At 36.1% G+C, this 25,278-nt stretch overlaps 1 protein-coding gene across 2 annotated transcripts in view; it reads right to left on the bottom strand.

The window, feature by feature from the left end:
* Positions 1-25,278, bottom strand: part of LOC150092794 (NADH-cytochrome b5 reductase 3-like) — a 149,196-nt gene that overhangs the window by 20,188 nt on the left and 103,730 nt on the right. For both annotated transcript variants that reach the window (XM_090414492.1, XM_090414491.1), the window contains 2 exons: positions 24,704-24,787; positions 10,976-11,061 (listed from right to left, as the gene is read on the bottom strand). In XM_090414492.1, the coding sequence (XP_090270618.1) occupies positions 10,976-11,061; positions 24,704-24,787 (170 nt within the window). The remainder of the gene's footprint in view (positions 1-10,975; positions 11,062-24,703; positions 24,788-25,278) is intronic.

Below are 25,278 nucleotides of genomic sequence, written 5' to 3'. Positions count from 1 at the left end.
ATGGCATAAAAATGTTTCATACCGCCTGGAGCATCGCCTGGTTAAACAAGGCCCCCATTGTTTTCACCAGGGAACTAGGACAAACAGCGAAAAGTCAGCTACTGGAACAAATCCTAAAATTTACCCCAACTCAAAATCACCAGAGTTCAAGACCGGTACTATCAACATTAGAAGCATGAATGGCAAACAAATGGAGCTAGCTGAGGAATTAGATAAGTACCAGATCGACATAATAGGGGTGACTGAAACAAAAAAAGACAAAAACTGGCGAGATCTTTCTGAGCAGTAAATACAAATTGTTATATTCAGGCAATGACAACCAAGGAAAAGAAGTAGTAGCCATAGTATTCAACACTAAATACGAGGCTAATTTTTTTGAATGGCAGGCAATCTCACGTAGAGTGATGTGGGCAAATACGAGGAAGGGGTACTGGACAATGAGACTTATTTCTGCCTATGGTCCCACAGAAGGTTCTACTAAGGTAGAAGTGGTGGAATTTTTTGAGGCTTTAGAGAAAGCAACCGACACAATGAAAAAGAAAAAGTTGATCCCTGTTGGGGATCTAAATAGCAGAGTAGGAAATGATTGTCATTCATACAAAAATATTTTGGGAAAATTTGGAGAAAAGAGCAAAGCTAATAATAATGGCAAATGCTGGCTGCATTTCTGCTCAGGACATGGATTGGTTATTACTAACACCATGTTCCAACATAAAAGTGTGCACAAATTCACATGGAGAAAAGAGGCAAGGAATAAGAAAAATCTCATTGTTGATAGTGATGTTTTCTCACTGTTGCAGGACACCAGAGTGTACACAGGATTTGAAATTGGAAGTGATCACCATTTAGTCTTGAGCAAGATGAAATTGAATTTCATATTGAAAAGAAGAACATGTAAGAAAGTTTTAAAGAGAATAAAAATTGAGCAGCTCTCAGATGTGAACTGTAGACTAAAATACACAAATATTATTGAAGGAAAAATGAAAGAGTTTGAAAACAGGAACCAAACCTTGGAGATTCAGTGGCCAGCCAAGAAAACATTGATTGATTCGGCCACAGAGGCATGTGGTGAGGTTGTGTGCAAGGATAGAAAAATTAGAACTACATGGTGACACAGGAAATTAAAGAGGCAGTGAAGGAAAAGAAGAAAGCATATCAAAAGTTCCTAGCAAATAAGTCAGGTTGTGCTCTTAGAGAATACAGAGACAAACATAAAGCAAAACACTGCATAAAACTAGCTAAACAAAAGTCATGGGATGACTTTGGCAAGAACATAGAAAATAAATATTAAGAAGGTGGCAAAATATTCTGGAGGTTGTTGAAGAAGCTCAGAAATGGAGGAAAGAGTGCTGTAAAAGGAATTAGAGATGATAAAGGTGACATGAAAACTGGAGAAAAAAAGATATCCTTGAAGTATGGAGTAATTATTTTGAAAAATTGCTAAATGAAACAAGCAGTGATAGCACAGTGGTAAAAAAACTCAACAGGCATACAGTCAGGAATACATACCCATACTTGAAGTAGAAAAAGCCATCAAAGGCTTGAAATGTGGAACGGCAACTGGAGTAGATGATATTTGGCCAGAAATGCTGAAGTATGGTGGTATAAAAGTCGTACAGTGGCTGCACTGCATAGTTCAGAAGGCGTGGACAGAGGGACGAATTCCAGATGATTGGAGTAGAGCTCTCATAGTACCCAAATATAAAAAGGGAAATAAAACTGAATGTGAGAATTACAGAGGTATTTCTCTACTAAGTGTTCCTGGTAAGATATATGCAAGTATACTTGAGAAACAGTTGAGAAGGATTGTGGAAGAAAAGCTTGGTGAAGAACAAGCTGGATTCAGGCCAAATAGAGGATGTCAGGATCAGATCTTCACTTTACGACAAATAGTCGAGAAATCGTGAGAATATAACAAAGATCTGTATTTAAGTTTTGTAGATCTGGAAAAGGCATATGAGAAGGTGCCAAAAGAGAAGCTATTCCAAACACTACAGTTATACGGAGTTAATGGGGCGTTATATCACGCAATACTTAGTCTCTATTTGAGTTGTAAGTCAACAGTTAGAATCAAAGGAACTACATGAAGATGGTTTAATGTTAAATCTGGTGTCAGACCAGGATGTACATTATTCCCTTATTCATTATCTATAAGGATCACATTATGAAGGAAAGTGGTATTAAACCTGATATCAAAATTGGAGGTGTTAATCTCAGCTCTTTGCTTTATGTGTATGATATTATACTTCTAAATAAATCCACTACAAGTCGGCAAGATTCCCTGAGTAAACTGAATAACTGTTGTAATAGATATGGTACGAAGATCAGCATTAAAAAGACAAAGACAATGAAAATAGGCAGAAACATTGAAAATATCAACTGCATTGTGAATGGAGAACTTATAGAACAAGTAAAACACTTTATCTACTTAGGCACGATTTTTAGTGAAGATGGTAAGTTAAATATGGAAATAGACAACAGATATTTAGTTGACTTCCTATATACCAGCTTTGTTGATTCTGTTGGAAATAGACAACAGAATCAACAAAGCTGGTATGGTGGGAAGTCAACTGAATACATTTATATGGAATAAGAGAGAAATTAGTCAAAACACTAAATTAGCTTCATACAAGACAGTGTTTAAACCAATTTTAATTTGTGGATCTGAGAGCTGGGTTAGAAGAAAACACTTGACCAAAGACTAGAGACTGCAGATATGAGAGTCCTAAGAAAGTTTAGGGGCATGAACAGATGGCATTAATGTCAATATCATCTTAAAAAACGAGGATATTTGGAAAGAACTTGATATTGTCAGCATCCAGGAATGCATTAGCAGAGCTAATCTCAGGTGATATGGTCACCTAAGCAGAATGGGCAAGGAAAGATTAGCAAATACCCAGAGGAAGACCAAGATATAGGTGGATTGATACAGTGAAAAGCACCTTAGAAGACAGAACTATAAAACCTGATAATATTGGAGTCTTGACATTTAACAGACTGATTTGGAAGAAAATTGTAGATAGGAAGTTAGTAATTATGTAAATTTTTCATCTAGTACTATCATATCTGGTACACCTGCTGAGGGTATATATTAGGAATTTGATGATGATGAACATATTCACATTCCATACCAGCCTTAATGCCATGAATTTTGTGAGAAAATGAATAAATTACTGAGGTTAATTCTCTCAAGCCTGTCTGATTAAGGCAAAGGATTCAGTTTTGTGCCTTCCTGCAAGCAGCTTTGTTTTCCCTTCAATCTGTTATACACAGTTGTATCCAAGAAAATTCCATGTTTGCATTGTTATGGCTTTGATTTTCTTCTTCAAATGTTGTCTCATAATCCTAATGTGGGATATCAAGACACTGACAAGTTTTTAAGGGATGATGATACAGAGTTGGAAAAGATTTAACCCAATGTTTTAAGGTTGTGAATATGCATGTATGTGTGTGTGTGTGCTACAATTTAATCTTATATGCTGTGTACATTTTTTTTTGTTAATAAAATATATACAAAAGAAACTTGGTTTTCAGTTTGTTTCTAACATAGTGAATACCAAATATATACACAGCCTAAGGATAGAACCTGTAAAATTGAGGGAAAAGAATAGATGCTTAATCTATAACAGGTTTAGTCAACAAACAAACAATATTATATTGATGGATTACAATGCAAGGAATTGATGAGGCAAGGGAATATAACATATAATATTGATCGGATTTATGGCAGATAGCATTGACATTCAGAGAACACATTGCAAAAGTGGACAGTATAGCTCAAAGCATCACTTAGATGTTACAAAAAATGTGACAGCACAGATAAGAAAGTTATTTCTCTTTATAATGCTTTGATATTACCATATATGGAATGTGAACAGATTTGGTTGTTTAGATAGCCTAAAAGGGGGTGCTTAAGGGTCAAAGCTGTATAACTGAGAGGAGACCTCCACATAGCCTTTAAAGGAATGCAGAGAACCGATCAGGGCTTCTGACCTAATGTCCAATCCTCACCTTCTCGTGGTGCACCCTGTTGGGTATCTACCTGGATACTGAACGAATGAGAATGGGCTGGCAATTTGGGATTTAGCCGACCAAATTGTATTCTTATTGGTTAAACCAAAATACAAAATGATGGTACAACATGACAAAATTTCATGCCGGCTGAAGCGTCGCCCGGTTAAACAAGGCCCCAGTTGTTTTCGCCAGGGAACCAGGGCAAACAGCGAAAAGTCAGCTACTGGAACAAATCTGAAAGCACACCCCAACTCAACATCACCAGGGTTAAAGATTGGTACTATCAATATAAGAAGCCTGAATGGCAAAGAAATAGAGCTAGCTGAGGAATTAGATAAGTACCAGATCGACATAACAGGGGTGACTGAAACAAAAAAGACAAAAACTGGCTCAGAAAGATCTCACCAGTTTTTGTCTTTTTTGTTTCAGTCAAGGAATAAAGGAAAAGAAGAAGTAGCAATAGTATTCAACACTAAATATGAGGCTAATCTTCTTGAATGGCAAGCAGTCTCAAGTAGAGTTATATGGGCAAATATTAGAATGGGGAACTGGACAATGAGACTTATTTGTGTATGGTCCCACAGAAGGCTCTACTAAGATAGAAGTGGAGGAATTTTTTGAAACTCTAGAGAAAGCTACTGACACAATAAAAAAGGAAAAGTTGGTCCTTGTTGGGGATCTAAATAGCAGAGTAGGAAGTGATTGTAAGACATAGAAAATATTTTGGGAAAATTTGGAGAAAAGAGCAAAGCTAAAATACCTGTTGGATTTCTGCTTAGGACATGGACTGGTTATTACTAACACCATGTTCCAACATAAAAATGTGCACAAATTCACATGGAGAGAAGAGGCAAGGAATAAGAAAAGTGTTGATAGTGATGTTTTCTCCCTGGTGCAGGACACCAGAGTGTACGGAGGATTTCAAATTGAAAGTGATCACTATTTTGTCTTGAGCAGGATAAAATTGAATTTCATATCAAAAAGAATAACATGTAAGAAAGTATTAAAGTGAATAAAAGTTGAGCAGCTCTCAGATGTGAGCTGTAGACTAAAATACATAAAGATTATTATAGAAAAATTAAAAAAGTTTGAGAACAGGAACCAAACCTTGGAGAAAACCCTGATTGATTCAACCAGAGAGGCATTTGGTGAGGTTGTCTGCAAGGATAGAAAAATTAGAACTCCATGGTGGACACAAGAAGTAAAAGAGACAGTGAAGGAAAAGAAGAAAGCATATTAAAAGTTCCTAGCAAATAAGTCAGGTTGTGCGCTTAGAGAATACAGAGACAAACGTAAGAAAGCGAAACACTGTGTAAAACTAGCTAAACAAAAGTCATAGGATGACTTTGGCAGGAACATAGAAAATAAATATCAAGAAGGTGGCAAAATATTCTTGGGTTTGTTGAAGAAGCTCAGAAATGGAAGAAAGAGTGCTGTAAAAGGAATTAGAGATGATAAAGGTGACATGAAAACTGGAGAAAAAGATATCCTTGAAGTATGGAGTAATTATTTTGAAAAATTACTAAACGAAACAAGCAGTGATAGCACAGTGGTAAAAAACTCAACAGGCATACAGTCAGGAATACATATCCATACTTGAAGTAGAAAAAGCCATCAAAGGCTTGAAATGGAAAGGCAGCTGGAGTAGATGATATTTGACCAGAAATGCTGGCGTATGGTGGTATAAGAGTCTTACAGTGGCTGCACTGCATAGTTCAAAAGGCCTGGACAGAGGGACGAATTCCCGATGATTGGAGTAGAGTTCTCATAGTACCCACATATAAAAAGATAAATAAAACTGAATGTGAGAATTACAGAGGTATTTCCCTACTGAGTGTTTCTGGTAAGATTTATGCTAGTATACTTGAGAAACGGTTGAGAAGAATTATGGAAGAAAAGCTTGATGAAGAACAAAGTGAAAAACTTGGTGAAGCTGGATTCAGGACAAATAGAGGCTGTCAGGATCAGATCTTCACTTTACGACAAATAGTCGAGAAAGCATGGGAATATAACAAAGATCTGTATTTAAGTTTTGTCGATCTGGAAAAGGTATATGACAAGGTGCCAAGAGAGAAGCTATTCAATATGCTAAAGTTATGTGGTGTCAATGGGAGCATTATATCAAGTAATACTTAGCCTTTATTTGAGTTGTAAATCAGCAGTTAGAACTGAAGTAAGTACAGGAAGATGGGTTAATGTTAAATCTGGTGTGAGACAGGATGTATATTATCCCCTCTTTTATTCATTATCTATATGGATCATATTATGAAGGAAAGGGTTATTAAACCTGATATCAAAATTGGAGATGTTAATGTCAGCTCTTTGCTTTATGCAGACAATGTTATACTTCTAAATAAATCTGCTACAAGTCTGCAAGATTCCCTGACTAAATTGAATAACTCTTGTAATAGATATAGTATGAAGGTCAGCAATAAAAAGACAAAGACAATGAAAATAGGCAGAATCGTTGAAAATGTCACTGTGTTGTGAATATAGAACATGTGGACGAAGTAAAACATTTCAGCTACTTAGGCACGATTTTTAGTGAAGATGGTAAATTAAATATGGAAATAGACAACAGAATCAACAAAGCTGGTATGGTAGGGAGTCAAATGAATAAATTCATAATGGAGTAAGAGAGAAATTAGTCGGAACACTAAATTAGCTGTATACAAGACACTGTTCAAACCAGTTTTAACTTATGGATCTGAGAGATGGGTCAGAAGTAAAACACTTGACCAATAACTAGAGACCATAGATATGAGAGTGCTGAGAAAGATTAGGGGTGTGAACAGATGGCATCAATGGCAATATCATATTAAAAACGAGGATATTAGGAAAGAACTTGACATTGTCAGCATCCAGGAACATTAGCAGAGCTAATCTCAGGTGGTATGGTCACTTAAACAGAATGGGCGAGGAAAGATTAGCAAAACAAGTGTTCTCTGCCAGGTTGGCAACAAAATGACCCAGAGGAAGACCAAGATATAGGTGGATTGATATGGTACAATGTGCCTTAGATGATAGAAATATAAGATCTGATAATGTTGGAGTCTTGACAAGTAACAGACTGATTTGGAGGAAAATTGTAGATAGGAAGTTAGTAATGATGTAAAATTTTCATGTAGTACTATCATATCCTGTACACCCCTTGAGGGTACATAGCAGGAATTTGATGATGATGAAAAGAAGGGATTATGATAGAAACAAACAAGTTACTAAAAGGATTTTATAGAAAAGATTGCACTGTTCTATGAAAGAAAATTTGGAATGGCTTGCCTTTGGGGGTGTGGTAAGTGCAAGTAGTGTAAATGATTTCAAGAAAAGGTGTGACAGCTGATATGGGTGATAATAATATTTCCTATTATTATGATAATAAGAAAAAAAATATTGAGATAATATTATTATCCCCCAGAATAAACTGGGTTTTTTTCCCCAGTTTATTCTGGGGGTTTTCATCCCGCAAAGCAGGCAAACTGGCCTCGAGTACCCAACACTACAGGCCATAGGATACACCGGGGCATAAGGCTGACCACCTTATCCTGTAAACGGAGTGAGGTCCGATAATCAATGGAGGACCCTCGACACTGCAAGGTAAAAGAGGGTATAAGGAAGATGATGATGATTATTATTATTATTATCTGAAAAGAAATGGATATTTATTTTGAGATGTTTTTTTAAAATGTTTTTTTTTTTTAAATGCAGAGCCATCTCTAATACCAACAAGCTGCAGGCAGTTTCAATCACAAACATGGATGTTTCACAGTGTCTTTAGGTGGGAGATGAGTTTCATCACCCAGTGTGACTACTGCCCCGGTTACTAGAGGCCTAAAGTCATGTGCAAATGTTCTACATTGGAAATGGTATCTTATGAGATGCTATAATAAAGGAAAATACAATTCTTACTAGAATCATGTCTTTGAGTATAGTGATACATACCATGCCATTCATGGTAAAAAAAAAAAAAAAAAAAAAAATATATATATATATATATATATATATATGTTCTCGCTTTTTGAAACTTCTTTTCTTTGCAATTTTTAGTTATTTTAGCATGACTGGCAAATACAGATTTTCATTTTGCATGACAACCTACCCCTTTTTAAAATGCTAGTAGCCTACAGCATATTAATTGCATGGGTGAATCAAGGAGATTAGATAAACCAGGAACCTCAAACTGGTCTTTTTCATTCCACTTCAGACTGTTGGTATCAGTGGTGGGCGGTGAAATTTTAAGTGGGGGTGCTGCCTATACAAAATAAAAAAAAATATTTTTTTATTTCAATTTGTATAGGCAGCACCCCCACTTAAAATTTCAACGGCCGCCACTGGTTGGTATACAAGGGTGGCATTACAAAATAAATGATATCAAAATGAAATATTCTATTTAGTGAAAACTTATACACTGGTGTCCAAAACTTAAGGACAAACACTATTTCTGAAGATGGGATGTTTCTTCTAAGCAATCAATATTTGGATAATTTAAGTCACCATAATGATTACTCACTTAGTACCTACCAATCAGGATAATTTGGCAATGCATTTCATAGTCTCCAGCAGCTAAACCACCAGGTTTGAACACCACACCATATATTTCATCCTGTTTCCCTCAGCTTCACACCAGATAGCCTCAAACTCAATCCTACATGGGGCATTATTACTATTATTCCTTTCATGAATCTCTACCCTAACAGATACAAATTAGCTGATATCATTAGTGGTGTCCCCATCCACCCACACCTTCTATCTCTTCTGTCCTTCCTAAAAATACTAAACCCTTTACAATTAATTCCAGTTACATCAGATTATGATACCCAGGTTTCAACCAATGCCAATAATTTCAGACCTAAACAGATTCACCAAATTTGTTACAACGTTTATTCAATTTAGTTACAAATGACTTGTACTGTATTTACACTGGTGTCCAAAACCTAAAGACAAATACTATTTCTGAAGATTCAGACTACAAATTCAAGCAAATCAACTTCTGAAAATTTGTGTGACTCATGATTTTGAGTAGAAAGCAGGTACATACACAAAATTTTGAATTGCACACAAAGGGATCATGTGGTAGCACTAAACAGGATAAAAGGCAAAAGGTTGTTCTAAGTGAATTGTGCTTGAAGGAAGCTCTTTTCATGAAGGCATAAAGACATCATCTAGATCATATGTGGCCAACAGGGCCTGCGGCCCGTAACGTGATTTTGTGGGGTCCGCGGCAGGATAAAAACTATATTAAGTTACATGTATTATCAATTTAGCTATTGGTTTCGACCGCAGATTTTCTGATTAATATACCAGTTATATTCATTATTTATGATGATGGAAACAATTTATATTATCAACTCGGAATCAAAATTGCTTTAAAAAGATTACTCAATTTATAAAATCTACTGCTTCTCTGTGTGAGTTGTAGTAGTGGGAGTGGTAAATTTCTGCACTCCAGAGTAACGTATCATTGAAAGTCACTTGCTCTGGTTACAGTGATCAGTTTCAAGCATTTTATATTGTTCTCCCAGTAGTAAAATGATTTAACAAATATAGTAATTCAATACATATAGCTATTGCACCTTGAAAAAATGCAGACTTTATTTTTTATTTAAGTTCTGTCCAGAAGTGTGCAGCCTGTGACACTACCACTCATCATATATTGGCCCTCGTATAGAATGAAGTTGGCCATGCTTGATCTAGATGATTTCACACAGGCAAAAATTATTGGAAAGCTTGAAGAAGGCCACACAAAATTACTGATATTGCTAGAGAGTTAGGAATTTTACATAGCGCTGTATTCATGCTCTGGCAGCATTTCAAACCAATGGAATGTGTTCTAGACATTTGCTAAGAGGTTGCCCTCACTCTATCACAGAGCACGAAGACAGATTCATGGTTTTGATAGCAAAATGTAATTGGTGCATCACAGCAGGTCAGATTGCAAGTTGGCTCCATTCAAGCACAGGTATGTGGATATCTCAATAAGCTGTGGTAAGACTTCAAAGGCAAGTAGGCCTATATGCCTGAAGGCATGTAGTCTGCATCCCACAGCTCATTGTAGAGCACATTTTCAATGATGTATCCATAAAAATTGGACAAGACACCAATGGGCTAATGTACTCTTTAAAGATGAGTTGTTTCAGTCTTTCCTCCAATTCCAGATGACACTTGATCTGGCATGAAAGTGCTACTGCTTACCATCACAAGAATGTTCTTGAAAGGGATAGATAGGGAGATGCTGGGGGTCATGGAGTGGGGAGGCATTGTGCTTAATGGACACACCAAGTCACAAGTGCTGGAAAAAGGGATAATGACTGGTGAACAATATTGCAACAAAGTTCTTCGATGTCATGTTCGATTGTTCTGCCAAGCCACATCATACACGAGCAGTGGAGATACTGCTGGAGACCAAGGATATTAATCGAATTGAGTGACCAGCACACTCTCCAGATCTAAACCTCATAGAAGATGTTTGGGATGAAATAGGGAAATGCATTACTGCTCAAACTCCCCTCCAGAAAACAAAGGCCTTATCCTTGCTCTGAAGGAGGAGTGGGCCATTTTGCCTCAAGGATTCCTGAATCACTTGGTGTTAAGCATGGAAAGACATTGTGAGAGCTGCATTGCAGTTTGGAATGGACATATTCCATACTAAAATGTTTTCTGCAAACACTGTACATTAATTCCTTAACATTCCTTAACACAATGTTACAGATTTCCATGTCCTTAGGAAATCTGTAACATTTTTCTAAAAATGTATTGCAATTTGTACGAAATTTATAGCACATTTTTTGTGTAATATAATTTATTAGCATGCTTGCAATAAAATTATGTCTGCATTTGGCTGTAGTAATGAACATTTTTTTTCACATACAGATAAAAATGTAGTTCGTCCTTAGCTTTAGGACACTAGTGTCTTTTTTTAGACTCCTACACAGACTGTAAATAAAGAAGTAAAATATACACATACCTGATTAGCAAAAAGTAGATAAAGTTTAATTCTATCTTCTGGTTCTTTTAAAATTTGTCTAATAAGCTGGAGCATGGGCGTAATACCTGTTATTGAAGAAAAATTTTGCTTATAGATTTCAGTTAAATATGATGCATAATAGCATAACTTAATACAGATGCTATTCAGTATAAAACAATCTCATATACTTGCAGAGCTATCTACAAGATCTCTTCTAAAAAAAACAGTATCTAGATTGATAAATTTGTACAAAGTAGGTATACATGTTTGGAGTTTAGTCTCATTCAGAGTAAGCTTTTCTTCAATAACAAAATTTGATTTCTGAAAATATTTAATAAAATCTGTTTTAGACATGTAAAAGTATCTTTGTCAAATTTCACTGGATGAAATTTGACAAAAATACTTCTATCAAATCTGTATCCTTTCACTTTTTTTTTTTTAAAGAAAATGACAAGAAAGAGATAATTGTAACTAGTGAATTTACAATTACTACTACACAAATGCACACCTGTCAATTTAATTCTTCTATTAGATTCTTGTTTTTGTGGCTTATCATATTATTTTGGACAATCAGGAAGATCATCATTTGTTTGTTGTGAGAAACATAAAATGTACATCAAGCTTCATGAACTTGAACAGTCTGGCCTTGTAGAACATGCTTTAGAGGAGACAAAGTTTAGATGGCATGTCAGTATGAGTATCATAAGAACACATAAGAAAAGTAGCAGTGCCTCTGACTAGCCTGTTCAATTTAAGGCTAAACCTGCAGACTTCCAATAGAGTGGTTGGGACAGTCCGAAGGTTAAGACAGTTCTATTATATATAGGAGGTCCAAAGACAGAGACAGAACATTAGAGTTGCCAGGATTTCAAGATAGTGGCTTTTTCTGTGAAAGTCAAAGGCTTTTTCATAATCAATAAAGGCCACGTGTGTTTCTTTTTGAAATTCTCTTCTCTTTTCTATTAATAATTTTAAAGTAAAAATTGGATCTATACAGGATCGGCCTTTTTGGAAACCATTTTGTTCTTCTAGTAGTTTGTTCTCTACAATGTTGCTTAGTTCTTTTAATATTCCTGCATATATTTTATATCCTGTATTCAGCAGACTAATTCCCCTATAGTTATTGCAATCATCTTTATTTCCTTTTTTATAGATTGGGATAACAAGTGCTTTTTTCCGAGAGTTGGGAGTTTTTCCAGACATCAAAACCATATTAAAAAATTTCAGAAGTCTTTCATTAAATTTTTCACCTGCATTTTTGTATAGTTCTATATTTATATAGCCTTCTCCTGGTGTTTTTCTATTTTTCATCTTCTTTATTATATTTTTCAGTTCTAACATTGTGATATTTTCTGTTAGGTCATTCTTTGTCTTATAAAATTTTATTTCATTGTTCTCATCTGTCCAGAGATTTTGGAAATAGGTCACCCATTTTTATAAATATATTGTTTGTATTTTTATCTTTTCTTTTATCTCTTTATTCATGTATTTTATTACTTTATAGGTTTTGGGTTGTGGTTTAAATAAATCCTTTTCTAGTTCTGTTACGAAATTGTTCCATCTTTCTCTATGTTTTTTCCTTACTTCTTGTTTTGCAATTGCACTATTTCTTTTATATTCTATTTCTGCTTCTATTGTTTTGGAATTTAGCCATTTCTGGTAATTCTATTTCTTTGTTCCAGTCTCATAGTCCTCTTTTCCTAATCCATTTGTGCTTTATTCCTAATGTTTCTGTTGCTGCTTTTGTGAGAATTTGTTTCAAATTTTCCCATTCTTCTTCTATGTCATTTGATTCATGTGTGGTTTCTGTTTTTAAGTTTGTGCAATTGTAATATTGTTGTCTAACTTGAGGATCCTGTAATGAAGAAATTTTGTAGCTTGGCTGGTAAGAATTTTCAATTTTATGTGTTTTTAGCCACTTTGGTTTAAATTGAATTTTTGCTGATACCGTATAATGATCAGAGTTTAATTCAAAGCCTTGAAATGCTCTTACTTCTAAAATTAACTCCGCTAATTTAAAATTTGTGATAACATAGTCAATTATTGATTTGTAACCTCTGGCTGACCAAGTATATTTATGTATTTCCTTGTGTTTGAACATTGAGTTCATTATTCTCATATTATTATAAATGACAAAATCGCGCAATCTGCGACCATTTTGATTACAGGTATCTTCGCCAAATTTACCTATCTTTGTTTTGCATTTTTTGTTTCCTATTCTGGCATTTAAATATCCTGCTAGTAGTAAAGAGTCATTTCTGTTTGTTTTATCTATGGCATTCTGTAATTCTTTATAAAATATATTACTGTCTTCTTCTTTTCCCACTTCTGGTGCATATGCACCAATTATTGTCATGTGACTTCTTAATGTTTTGAGTCTAATTTCTATTAGTCTTTCATTCAAATATTGTAATGTACAATATTGTTCTTTAGGGATTTATGTAACAATCATTATACCTGCTTTTGCTCTTTCTTCTTTTTTTACCCCACTGTAGATTTGTATATAGTTGTTTCTTTTGTACCTTTTTTGTTTTTTTCTTTGTTTCTGTTACGATACATATCTTTATGTTAGCTTGGTTTAGTTGTTTATCAAGTTTCTCTTCTTTGTGTGCAATGCTTCTCACATTCCATGTTGCAATCTTCATTACGTATTCCTTTTTCCAATTTCGTTTGCCATTTCCTGAATTGTGGTCTTTTCCCTGATCGTCCATCTGGCTTTTCCTTGCATGAAACTTGAAAGTATTTTGAATTTCCCCAGGACAGGTTACTAACCTGTTGCTGGGTAAGTCCAGTGGTAGGGCTGCTACCTAATGCCTCTGGACAGGCAGATCTAACAGCATTTACTCTTAGGGTTATACTGCCCATACTTGGTCGCCAGTGCCTCGTTTGTACTTTTAGAACAGGATGGACCACGGGAAAGTGAGGTTGACATTTGAGTGGGAGAGGCTTTGACAAAATTAGTAGACAAAAAGTGTTTCAAATATTAACCGATTTAAACATATGAAACCAACTTTTACAATCCATTCAAGAAATATATATAGGAAATAAAATAGCGGTTAAATTAGAACACATCTCAGAATGGAAAGATATATCAAGAGGAGTACGACAAGGATGTACCCTCTCACCTCTGCTTTTCAATATACAGGGGATCCTCGAGTTACATCGGAGATCCGTTCCTACGGACTGACATAAGGCGATTTTTGATGCAAGTCGGAATTACCATAGCCTAAGTTACTTACCTAACCTAAAACACCCTAAAGTCATATGTATATATCAAAAAACAGAACTAGGCCAGAGGAAAATGAAAGGGAGAACATAATTACTGTATAGTACAGAAAAATTACAAAAATGAAACTGTAATAAAAAAACAAACATAAAAATGAGAACAATCCCCAAAATGACAAATGAAACATTCTGTATAGGTGATTAAAAAAAAAACAAAAATGAAAACAATTCTTTATCTTTTATCCTGTGGTTGGTTTGCACACTGGAAGGGGTATTGCAAGGAGGGAGAGACTGACTTAATGGAAAGAGGAGGCTGGAGAAGCAGGAGTCAGGACAGGCTGCAGAAGATACTGCAGGTGCAACTGAAGAAGATGGAGAGGCTGGAAGAGGAACTGAAGAGACAGTTGAGGTACCAGCACCTGCTGCAGGCCTCTCGACCTTCGTAAAAAAACGTTTCAGGCTAGTCTGGAATGATACCATCCTCTTCTCCTCGTATATCTCCTTATAACACTGCAGGCAATCCATAACCCCTCGGAAGACCTTTGTGTACCTAGAAGTGTTGGGATCCTCAGCCTCAAACTTGGCCAGCCCATCCTCATTGAGGGCAAAACCTTCTGCCAAGCCCTTGGTGGTGAATCTCCTGGGTTCAGGGGAATGCTTCTCTAACCGAATGAGGTCTTCTGCTGACAACTCCTCCTCATGAGATGCCAGAAGCTCTGTGACATTTTCGGCTTCCACTTCCAAATTCATCTGCTTCCCCAGGGCAACAACCTTCTCTGTGACAGCCTCAACTGTCTCCTCGTAGCTATGGAAATCATTCACAAACTGGGGACACAGTTTTTTCTACACACCATTCAAATTTGTCTGCTTCACTTCATCCCAAGCATACTCAATGTTTTGTATGGCATTATAAATGCTATACGATTTCCAGAAGTCTTTGAGGGTTAAGTTCCTGTCTTTTTCAGTTGCCCTGAAAGCCATAGCAAATGTTCTGTGGTGTTTGGCGGAAGGTAAACCACCTTAACATTAGGGTGAAAGTCATTCAAGTGGGCAGGCTGACCAGGGGCATTGTCTAGCATTAACAATGCCTTAAAGGGCAGACCCTTGGCTGTACAGTACCTCTGAACTTCTGGCACAAAATGGTTGGTAAACCAGTCCTCAAAGATTTGAAGTGTCACCCATGCCTTCTTATTGGACCTCCAGATGACAGATAGTTGATCCTTCCAAATGTCCTTTAGTGCCCTTGGATTTTCAGCCCGATAGACCAACAAGGGCTTCAGTTTTAAGCCGCCAACAGCATTAGCCCCAAGAAGCAAAGCCAGTCTCTCCTTACCAGCTTTATGGCCTGGTGCTGCCTTCTTCTCATTGGCGATATAGGTACGATTAAGCATACGTTTCCAAAATAAACACTTGTCGAGCACTGTAGCCCCCCTTATTATCTCGGCCAACCCCTCAGGAAACTCACCAGCTGCTTTATCATCACCACTAGCAGCTTCACCTTGCACCTTAAGCTTAAGGTTATGTAAATTGCCCTGAGCCTTAAACCGCATAAACCAACCTTTACTAGCATTAAACTCTTCACCTGCACTAGTTCTCCCCTTTCACTTTTCAATACCTCAAACAATCTTTTTGCCTTTTCTTGAATTAACATGAGGCTAATTGGGATACGGCATTGATACTGGTCTTCCAGCCAAAGAACAAGCCTTTCCATCTCAATCATGAGCCTACTATGTTTTTTTGTAATCACAGTCGATTTCATGGGCGCCAATCCTTTCACATGTTCAAGAATGCGAACCTTATCCTTGATAATAGTCCTGACTGTGCTACGACTTAAGTTCAACGCGTGGCCAATGTTCGTTGGCATTTCTCCCTTTTTTACCCTTTTAATAATGTCTAACTTCTAAAGTAATGGCTTTCCTTTTCTTCTACACACTGACATTGGAAGAGTCTGGCTTACGTTTGGGAGCCATATTGAAGGGTAAAAAGTCACAAAAATACACAAACACAAAAGTGAGAGAGCAGATGTAAACAAAGCCAAAGAGTGTATGCTGGGACCCAAGCGACGCCACCTCTCCCAAACAAATGGCACGTAACAGCGTATTCTTCTGCCATGCTCACAAACAAGTTCACCCGCAATGTTGGAAATTTACGTCACGCTGCTTCAAGTAAATTTATTTTTTAAATTATTTATGGGATTACCGTAAAGTCGAAACGACGCAGGTCAAGGACTCTCTGTTTGTATAAATACAATTATAACAATCTGGAAGCAGCATAACCCATTTGGTATACAAATGATCCCTCAAATGAAGATAGATACACTATTATTTGCAGATGATCATATTATTTGCAGATGATCAAATTATTTGCAGATGATCAAATTATTTGCAGATGATCAAATAGTATTAGCTACATCAGAAGATGATTTACAAAGGTCATTAAAGTCATTAAATGATATCTCAAAATAATATAATATGACAATATCTAAAGAAAAAACAAAAATAATGGCATCCAAAGGAGAAAACCCAATAAGAAGTAAAATAGTGATAGATAATAAAATATTAGAAAAGTAAACACTTTCAGATACTTGGGATGTGATTTATCATACAAAGAAAAAGACATAGACACTAAAATATCAAACTTTTTCAAAGTAAATGGCATAATAAATAATATTTTTAAGCCATCCCTAGTACAAAAACACACTAGAATCAGACTATATAATGTCTTGTCAAAACCAACTCTACTATATGGAAGCGAAACATGGGCCATAAAAAGGAAAGATGAAAAACGAATTCAAACAGCAGAAATGAAGTTCCTCAGAAAAATAGCGGGATATACCAAGTGGGACCACAAAACAAATGAAGAAATCTTACAATCCCTGACCAACCAATGAATTACTACATAAGACAGTATAAACAAAAATGGTTAGAACATTTAAATCAAATGGACAACAGCAGACTGCCAAAAATATTATACAAATACAAAATAAGTGGAAAAAGAAGAATCGAAAGACCAAGAAAGAGATGGCATGAGACCAAAACAGGCCACTTGGCCTAAATTCCATGTTAGGAAGAAGAAGATTTATAAAATTTTGATATGATGATATCTGGATTACTGTGCTCAGGTTTGATGTCAGGATATCACAGGCTAATTTCCACTGATATGGTCACTAAATGGAATGGGAGAGAGAAAAAGTGTTTGATGCCAAGATGGTAGGAAAAACCACAGAAAACGTGATCCTCTAGATCACTTCCTCTTCCACTTAGATCAAGATCTAGGTGGAAGAGGAAGCGCCTTAGAAAACTGAAATATAAGATTTGAAAATATTGGAGTCCTGACAGAAGACTTTTCCTCCAAATTAGTCTTATCTGTTTGGAGGAAAACTGTGGACAGATAGCAATAAACTTTTCACGTAGTATCATCACAGTATCCTGTTCTGCCCTGGAGGATACATATCAGGAATTTGATGATGATGAGCTTCACATTCCATGAAGTCGTCGTCTTCCTTTCACAAATTTAGGCCAAGTGGTCTGTTTTGATCTCATAAAAAAAGTGCCTCTCTGGAAGGAAGAACTTAAAAAATACTTACAATCAAAACATCCTTTGATACTAAGAATCAATGGTGTTTCAAAGATCCACAAGACAGATATACCCTTTAAGACCAATAGTAGATGGAAGAGATTCACCGACTTCCAACTTGGTGAAATATCGCACCAACATGATCTCACATCATATAGGAAAAACATCTTCCTTCATAAAAAATAGTACATATTTCATAGAAAAAGTGAAAGATATACATATTGGTCCATCAGACATCTTAGCAAGTCTAGACATTATCAGCTTGTTTACAAACGTCCCGAGACAAGAAATTTTGAATTTCCTAGAAGACTTCTTCCCTCCGGACATCTTAGATCTTTTTAAACATTGTAAAAACAATACTTTTTTCACCTATCAAGACGGAATCTGGGAACAAAAAGAAGGACTGGCCATGGGTTCATCATTATCACCAGTATCAGCAAACCTATTTATTGAAACATTTGAAAACAATGCTCTAAAGAATTACCATAAAAAATCAAAAATATGGCTATGCTATGTACACGATATTTTCATCATATGGAATGGAACAACAGATGACTTATCAATTTTAAAGATTATCTCAACAATTTGCGCAACACCATAAAATTCACTTTAGAAGAAGAAGAAAATAGAAAACTTCCTTTTCTAGATATTCTATTAGAAGTTAATGAAGAAAATAAACTCTCCTTCTCAGTATAAAAAAGCAGAACAACACAGGAAGATTTCTAAATGCACCCTCACACCACCATCCTTCACAAAAAATAAGCTTAATCAAAACTCTTCGAGACAGCGCATACAATATCTCCAGCACACAAGAAAGATGTAATGAAGAACTAAAATACTTAACACAAATCCTCCAACAGAATGGGTATGAAACAAAAACCATCAAGAGAATCCTTAAAATGCCTCCACCTAACAACACAATAAAACAGGATTGTAAAAACGCAATCTCGCTTCCTTATATCAAAAATGTTGCAGATAAGCTAGCCAAACTAATGAACAAACACAACATAAAAGTAGCCTTCCTTCCTATGGAAAAAATCTCAAGATGCCTACATCCACCAAAACCACCTCATCATCCTCATAAAAAACCAGGAGTCTACAAAATCCATTGCTCTTGCAGGATTTGCTACGTAGGACAGACAGGAAGATCTGGAGAAATGCGCATGGCTGAACACCAAAAAGACATACAATACAAAAGAGAACAAAAAACGGTCTTGCTTTCCATACCACTTCCACTGGACACGATGTACTCTGCCAAAAAATGACGATGTCATATACAGAAAACAACTGCTACATAAGAAAATTTAAAGAAGCTGCTAATATGCTGAAAAACCCAACCCAATGCAATAAAAATCAATGTTTAATTCTCCATAAAGTGTGGTCAGCTCTAATAAAAAATCTACCTCAATCTGAGCTCGGACTGTATGAACAAGAACAAGAATATGTGACATAGTCCAGTATTGTTCAACGTCAATAATGTTTTATATCTGCATTCTGTTATTTGAGTTTATGAATAGCAAGACAGTTATGATTTATTTATTAATTTATCTTGTTTAAACTTTAAGTTATACTATTTACCCCTGAAGATGTAAATCCTACGATTTACGAAACTTGTCAGGAACTATTATTTCAGTATATTGTATAACTGAATAATAAAAAATGTGGTGTAATCGCCGAAATATGTCTTTATATTATTGTTGTTAAACAATATCTTCACACTGGTCTACAAGGGATTTGAAATTGGAGATCATCAATTTGCTTCAAGCAGGATAAAAATAAATATCATATTGAAAAGAAAAATCTGTAAGAAAATTTTAAAAAGAAGCAAAGTTAAGTAGCTTTCAGAGGTGAACTATTTACACATATATATATATATATATATACACAAATATTATTGGAGGAAAAATGAAGGAGTTTAAACACAATAATAAAAACTTGGAAACTCAGTAGAAGACTATGAAGAAAACATTGACTGATTCAGCTAGTGAGGCATTATTATTATTATTATTATTATTATTATTATGATTCAGGCCTCCATGGAATAACAAGACTCATCATGGGAGGCCCATTTGGGAAAACACAAAGTCTATCATACCACTCATTGATCGTTTGTGATTCCTGCCACTGCATCAGGCAATGCATTCCATGGTTCAACCACCTTCCATATAAAGAAACCATTCCTCATCCTCTTGCTCATAACTTCCTTTCCTAACTTCCAGGAATGGCCCATTGTCCTCACCCACCCCCCGTTCCACCCAACAAAAGAACTCCCCAGTGTCAAACCTGTAACTACCCTCTCGTCAGTTTAAAAGTCTCATATCAACCCCTCCTCTTCTATCTACCAAACTTGTAGTCCTCATTCCCTCAGCCTATCTTCATAACTAACATCGTACAGTCCTGATACCATCTTTGTTATCTGCCTTTGCACTTTTTCATGGTTAATTGAATCCCTTCAAATCCTGGGGAACAAATTCGAGCACAACAGTTCAAGTGTAGTCTGATCAGGGCTTTATACAATGGAATGACAACTCTTATCTCTGAAGGTCAGCAGACGGACTCAGCATTACAGCAATCCTCTGGGTTACTTCACTGCCTTTGCAATATGTTCCCTGAATTTCAGGTTTCTATCCCTTGCCTCCCCTACTTCCTAAAACAGAATATGCAGCTTCCCATCGATGTATCCCAAACTTCAAGACTTTACATTTAGCTGAATTAAACTAATGCCCATTCATTTGTCCATCTGTCCAGTTTATTCAAATTCTCTTGCAGGGCTACCACATCCACACTACTACTACTAATAACCCTTCCCAGCTTCACATAATCTGCAAACAACTGAATATCGCCCTGCAATCCATTGACAATGTCATTAATATAAAGGTTTAAACAATACAGGTCCCAGTGAAACCCTACTTGTAACCTTCTGCCTCCTTGATACTGCTCCCTCATACACAACTCTCTGATACTTATCAGACAACCAATCCCAAATCCAGGTCACTAACCTGACATCTAAACCCATGTGCTACAACTTAAACATCAGCTTATCACATGGTACCCTGTCAAATGCCTTTGTAAAATCCAAAAAAATGTCAAAATATGCCTTTCCCTCATCAACCACTCTTGTCACTTTATTATAAAAGGCAAATCATATTATTATTATTCGTGACACCTCCAAGAAGTCCGAAGACTGATCGCGGGAGGACAACTACTATACAACTGTCTCAACCACTATACCGAACCTCTACTACCAACCATCTCCATCAACACCATCTACCGCCCACCACTATCACAAATAATATTTTTTGTCTGTAAATTGTGTGTGTTTTGAATGGCCGATTTGTTTGTATGTGGGATGAAAAACCCGAGTTTCCGGGAGAAAAAACCCTGCTACCTCCGTATGAGATCGGCTAACTCACCTTCGATTGAAAAGTCCACATAAACATTCCTCTCGTCACGACGAGAATCGAACTTAGGCCTATTCCAATCGAAGGGCGCAATTACTAAAACATGAGCACTCCTTAACAAATCCATGCTGACTCTCTGAGATAACATTATCTTCATCTACCCAACAATATAAATTATCCCTCACTAATTTCTCCAAAATTTTAACAACTATGATGAAATGCAAACTGATCTATAGTTTGACACTTCCAGTCTGCTACCACCCTTATGCAATGGCACTATCTTACCTTACTTCTACAGGTACCTTTCCCATAGCCAGACCTTCATTGAAAATCCAGGTTAATGGAGATATCAGTTCTTTAGCACAGTCTCTCAATACTCATGATGAAATCCCATCCAGTCTCACTGCTTTATTGACATCCAGAGTACTCAGTATTTGAAACAATTTTTTCTTGCACTTTCATTGAAAAATCCAGGTGAATGGAACTGTCATTTCTTTAGCACATTCTCTCAAAACCTATGACAAAATCCCATCCAATATTTGAAATACACACTCTTTTCTTGCACTTCTAAACGTCAAACCTGCCCTATTCCTCTAGTATTAAAACCTACTTCTGTAGGATGAAATACCACAATAAAGCATTCATTGAACAACTCCACTATGTCCTTTGCACCAGTCACTCTATTCTCATTTTTATCCAACAATGTCATTCTTCCACAATCATTCCTCCTCCTCCTCCTCCTACATAAAATGAACGGCTACCTTAGGATTTTCTTTGGATTTCAGGGCCAATCTCTTTTCATACTCGTTTTGCCTTCCTTACCATACTAGTCACTCTCCTGACCTGGAGTCTTCATTTTTCATGCATATGGTTTCCACCTCTCTCTTTATATCTCTTCCATAACTTTTTTTTTTATCTGCAATTCCTGTTTGATATAATTTGTCATCCATTTTATACCAAATTGTGTTCTCTTCTTCACTCGTAGTATTAAAAGTTGCTATTGCTGCTAATATTACAATCACCTGCCTTATAATTCCACACACATTCCTCTCTCTTTTGATACTCCTGTATATCTATTCATCTTCCAAGAGAAAACTGCATGTCACTCTCTCCAACTGGGGGGGGGGGGGAGATTCCATCTCAGTTATAATCAGATCTTCTGATGCTATGACCAAATCTAAAACTCTCGAACCTCATGTTCCTTCTACTACAATGTTGCCTAAGACATTTGTTCCTCAAGAATTCCAGAAATTCCATTCCCTTACTACATGCAGTTTCCTCTTCCCAATTTATACTACTGCAGTTAAAATCTTCCATAATGATCATTCTTTTTGCACTTTCCAAGCTCAACCTACCTAAACATCTGCTCTTCACCCTCTATGCTCCCTGGCTTATAGCAACACCCCACTAAATATCCTGTCCACCTCTACCTCACACCATATGCTTTCAAAATCATTAGTGCCACTGCCCTCCAAATCTTCCACTCTGAGAAGACATAAGTCATCACTTATCATAAGCAGTACTCCACTGCATTTTTTCTTCCTATCCTGTTGAAAAATTCTATACCCAGCTACTTCTATTCCTGTCAGTATATCATCTTCTGTCAATCATGTCTCAGAGAATCCAATAATCTTTTGGACAGGCTGAATCTATCAGTGCCACCAATTCATCTCTTGTATTCCAGATACTCCTGGCATTAGTATAAAGAATCAAGGCATTGTAACTGTTTCTATACCTATCATTATCCCCCACTTCTCTCATTCCCTCTCTTTCACTGGTTCTTCTATTCTCTCCTCTTCTACCATTCCCATAACTTTTTCTCAATCCTGCTCTAATTTGCTTTGTGTTTGTTGTTTCCAGCTTCCTAATTTCTTCTTTCACACTTCTCAACTCATTCTTGATACATTCCAATTCTTCTTTCAGTGCATCTACATCTCTCTCTCTCTCTCTCTGCAAGCTACCTACTCTTGCTCGATATTCATCCTCCCAATCAACACCATCTTCGAGAACTTCACACTGTTTCAAACCTACTACACTCCTACTTTAATATTTTCATTTTTACATCCTGTTCATTTTCTTCACCCTCGATCACACTATTTGTCTCTCAGTCAGTATTCACCTGTTTCTGGCATAATGCTGCCGAGGTCCATTATGCTAATTTCTAAATCGCAAAGTTATTCCCATTGTCTACATTTTCCCCAGGCATGCACTCCCCGATCACCTGCCACCTTTCTGCCAGCATGTGTACATGCTGCAAAAACTGCATGACAGAATCCAGTAGTATGCTGCACAAAATGTAGTCCTTAAGGGGGACAGACTTGATGATATGCTACCTAGCCATCATTATATAAACACTGCACAAAGAACACTACAAACTATACTGAAATATTATGTTTAGTACAAATTCCCTAACTACAAACTACCCACTGACCACTGACTATACATTCTACCTAGCTTGGATTCCCTGTAATTTAAAGTAAAAACACTAATAAACAATAACAAAAACTTATCCTGTTTTTGCTGCTACCTTGTAATATGCCCAACTATAACCTCGTCTTCCGGTAGACTCTGCATCTCTGCAATATCTATTGTTTCTTTTATTTCTTTTTGTAAGAAATTGATTGCTTTATAAAGTTTTGGTTGTGATTTATAATTTTTTTTCCTAATTTATTAATACAATTATTCCAACTTTTTCTGCAAAATTTTCTTGTTTCTTTTTTTGCTATTGTTATTTTCTTTTATCTCATCTTCCAATTTTAAATTTGAAAATTATTTATTTATTTAACAGTTAACTCTTATGGCAAATACCCTAAGTAAACAAAATACCCTGATAAGTAAATTTACTATAATAAATTATTCCTAGCCAAAGCCTAACAGCAATGTTATTCCAAAGGAAATTCACTACAGCAAACATTACATTATAATAAACTATTTTTTTGTCCCTACAAGTTTGCTATAGTGAAACTTTCAGGCGCAAACTTTGTTTGCTCACACTTGGATAAAGGATTAAACTAAATTTATTATACTCTAACCAAGTGAAAAATAAACTTTCAACATCTTTCTCTAAATCCAGAGTAATTTATTAAAAAAGGGTGGCACACCATTTCGCAACTCCTATAGGTAGAGATGACCTGCTAATGCTTCTGCTTGGTATCTCCACTCGGGCCTGGCTCCCACTGAAGAGACCGCAATAAAGGTCGAAACTAGTCTGGGTTGTGACCCTTCCCTTAATGCATAACATTAGACATATCTGCAAGGAGATGTGTTTAGCATTATGGGAGATACTGAGATAGGAGTGTTGGTAGTTTGCTCCACCTTTGCAAGGAGTGCCTGGTGTTGTACCACCTTACCCCAGTCCTGAAGATACTTTCAGGCGCAAACTTTGTTTGCTCACACTTGGATAAAGGATTAAACTAAATTTATTGTAGGGACCAAATGGAACTTTATGGAAGAGAGCTAATGGTTTTTTTTTTTTTTTTAATATTCTATAAAAAAAATTAAAAAATATATATTCCATAATCCTTACCCGTTCCACCTGAAATCATTCCAACTCTGCTTGGCCTAAAGATACTTGGTGGATTCTTCTTATCAGGCTTAATAGCAAACTCACCTAGAAATAAAAGATTTTGGGATAAAAAACTAAAAATGCTAGTCCAAGAGAATCTGCATGGTATATGAATCAGTCATATAAAAGAGCTAATCTAAAATAAATATCTAAATAAAAAAGGGTACATGTCATGGAAGCAGTATATAGTAATTAGAACTGTAAAAAGATAGTTGTACAGAGAGAGAGAGAGAAAGTATTTTTTGAGAACTCATATTTCTACAGCTATTAAAAAAAACTTCAATAAAGAATGGAGGATGATAAATAGTGAGCAAAGGTGTGTGAAAAATAACAGCATAATGAGGAAGGAGAAGTGAGTAAAATAAACCGGATAGCAGAGGTAAGAGAATTCAACTGGACCAGCAGAAGTTCAAAACAGAAGGTTCTTGGAAAGAGAAAAATGGATTCCACTATACTCATTCCACGGAAGATCTAGTGAATGAATCAACCTCTGGACACAAACCAAGAAAAAGTTTAGGAAAGCTCACATGATTGCT

Source organism: Typopeltis vanoorti, chromosome 25 (genome assembly GCF_054136105.1).
Source record: "Typopeltis vanoorti isolate ZY-2024b chromosome 25, IOZ_Tvanoo_1.0, whole genome shotgun sequence".
Lineage (NCBI taxonomy): Eukaryota > Metazoa > Arthropoda > Arachnida > Uropygi > Thelyphonidae > Typopeltis > Typopeltis vanoorti.
The sequence above is the reverse complement of the archived record's forward strand: the minus strand, read 5'-3'. Positions and strand labels throughout refer to the sequence as shown.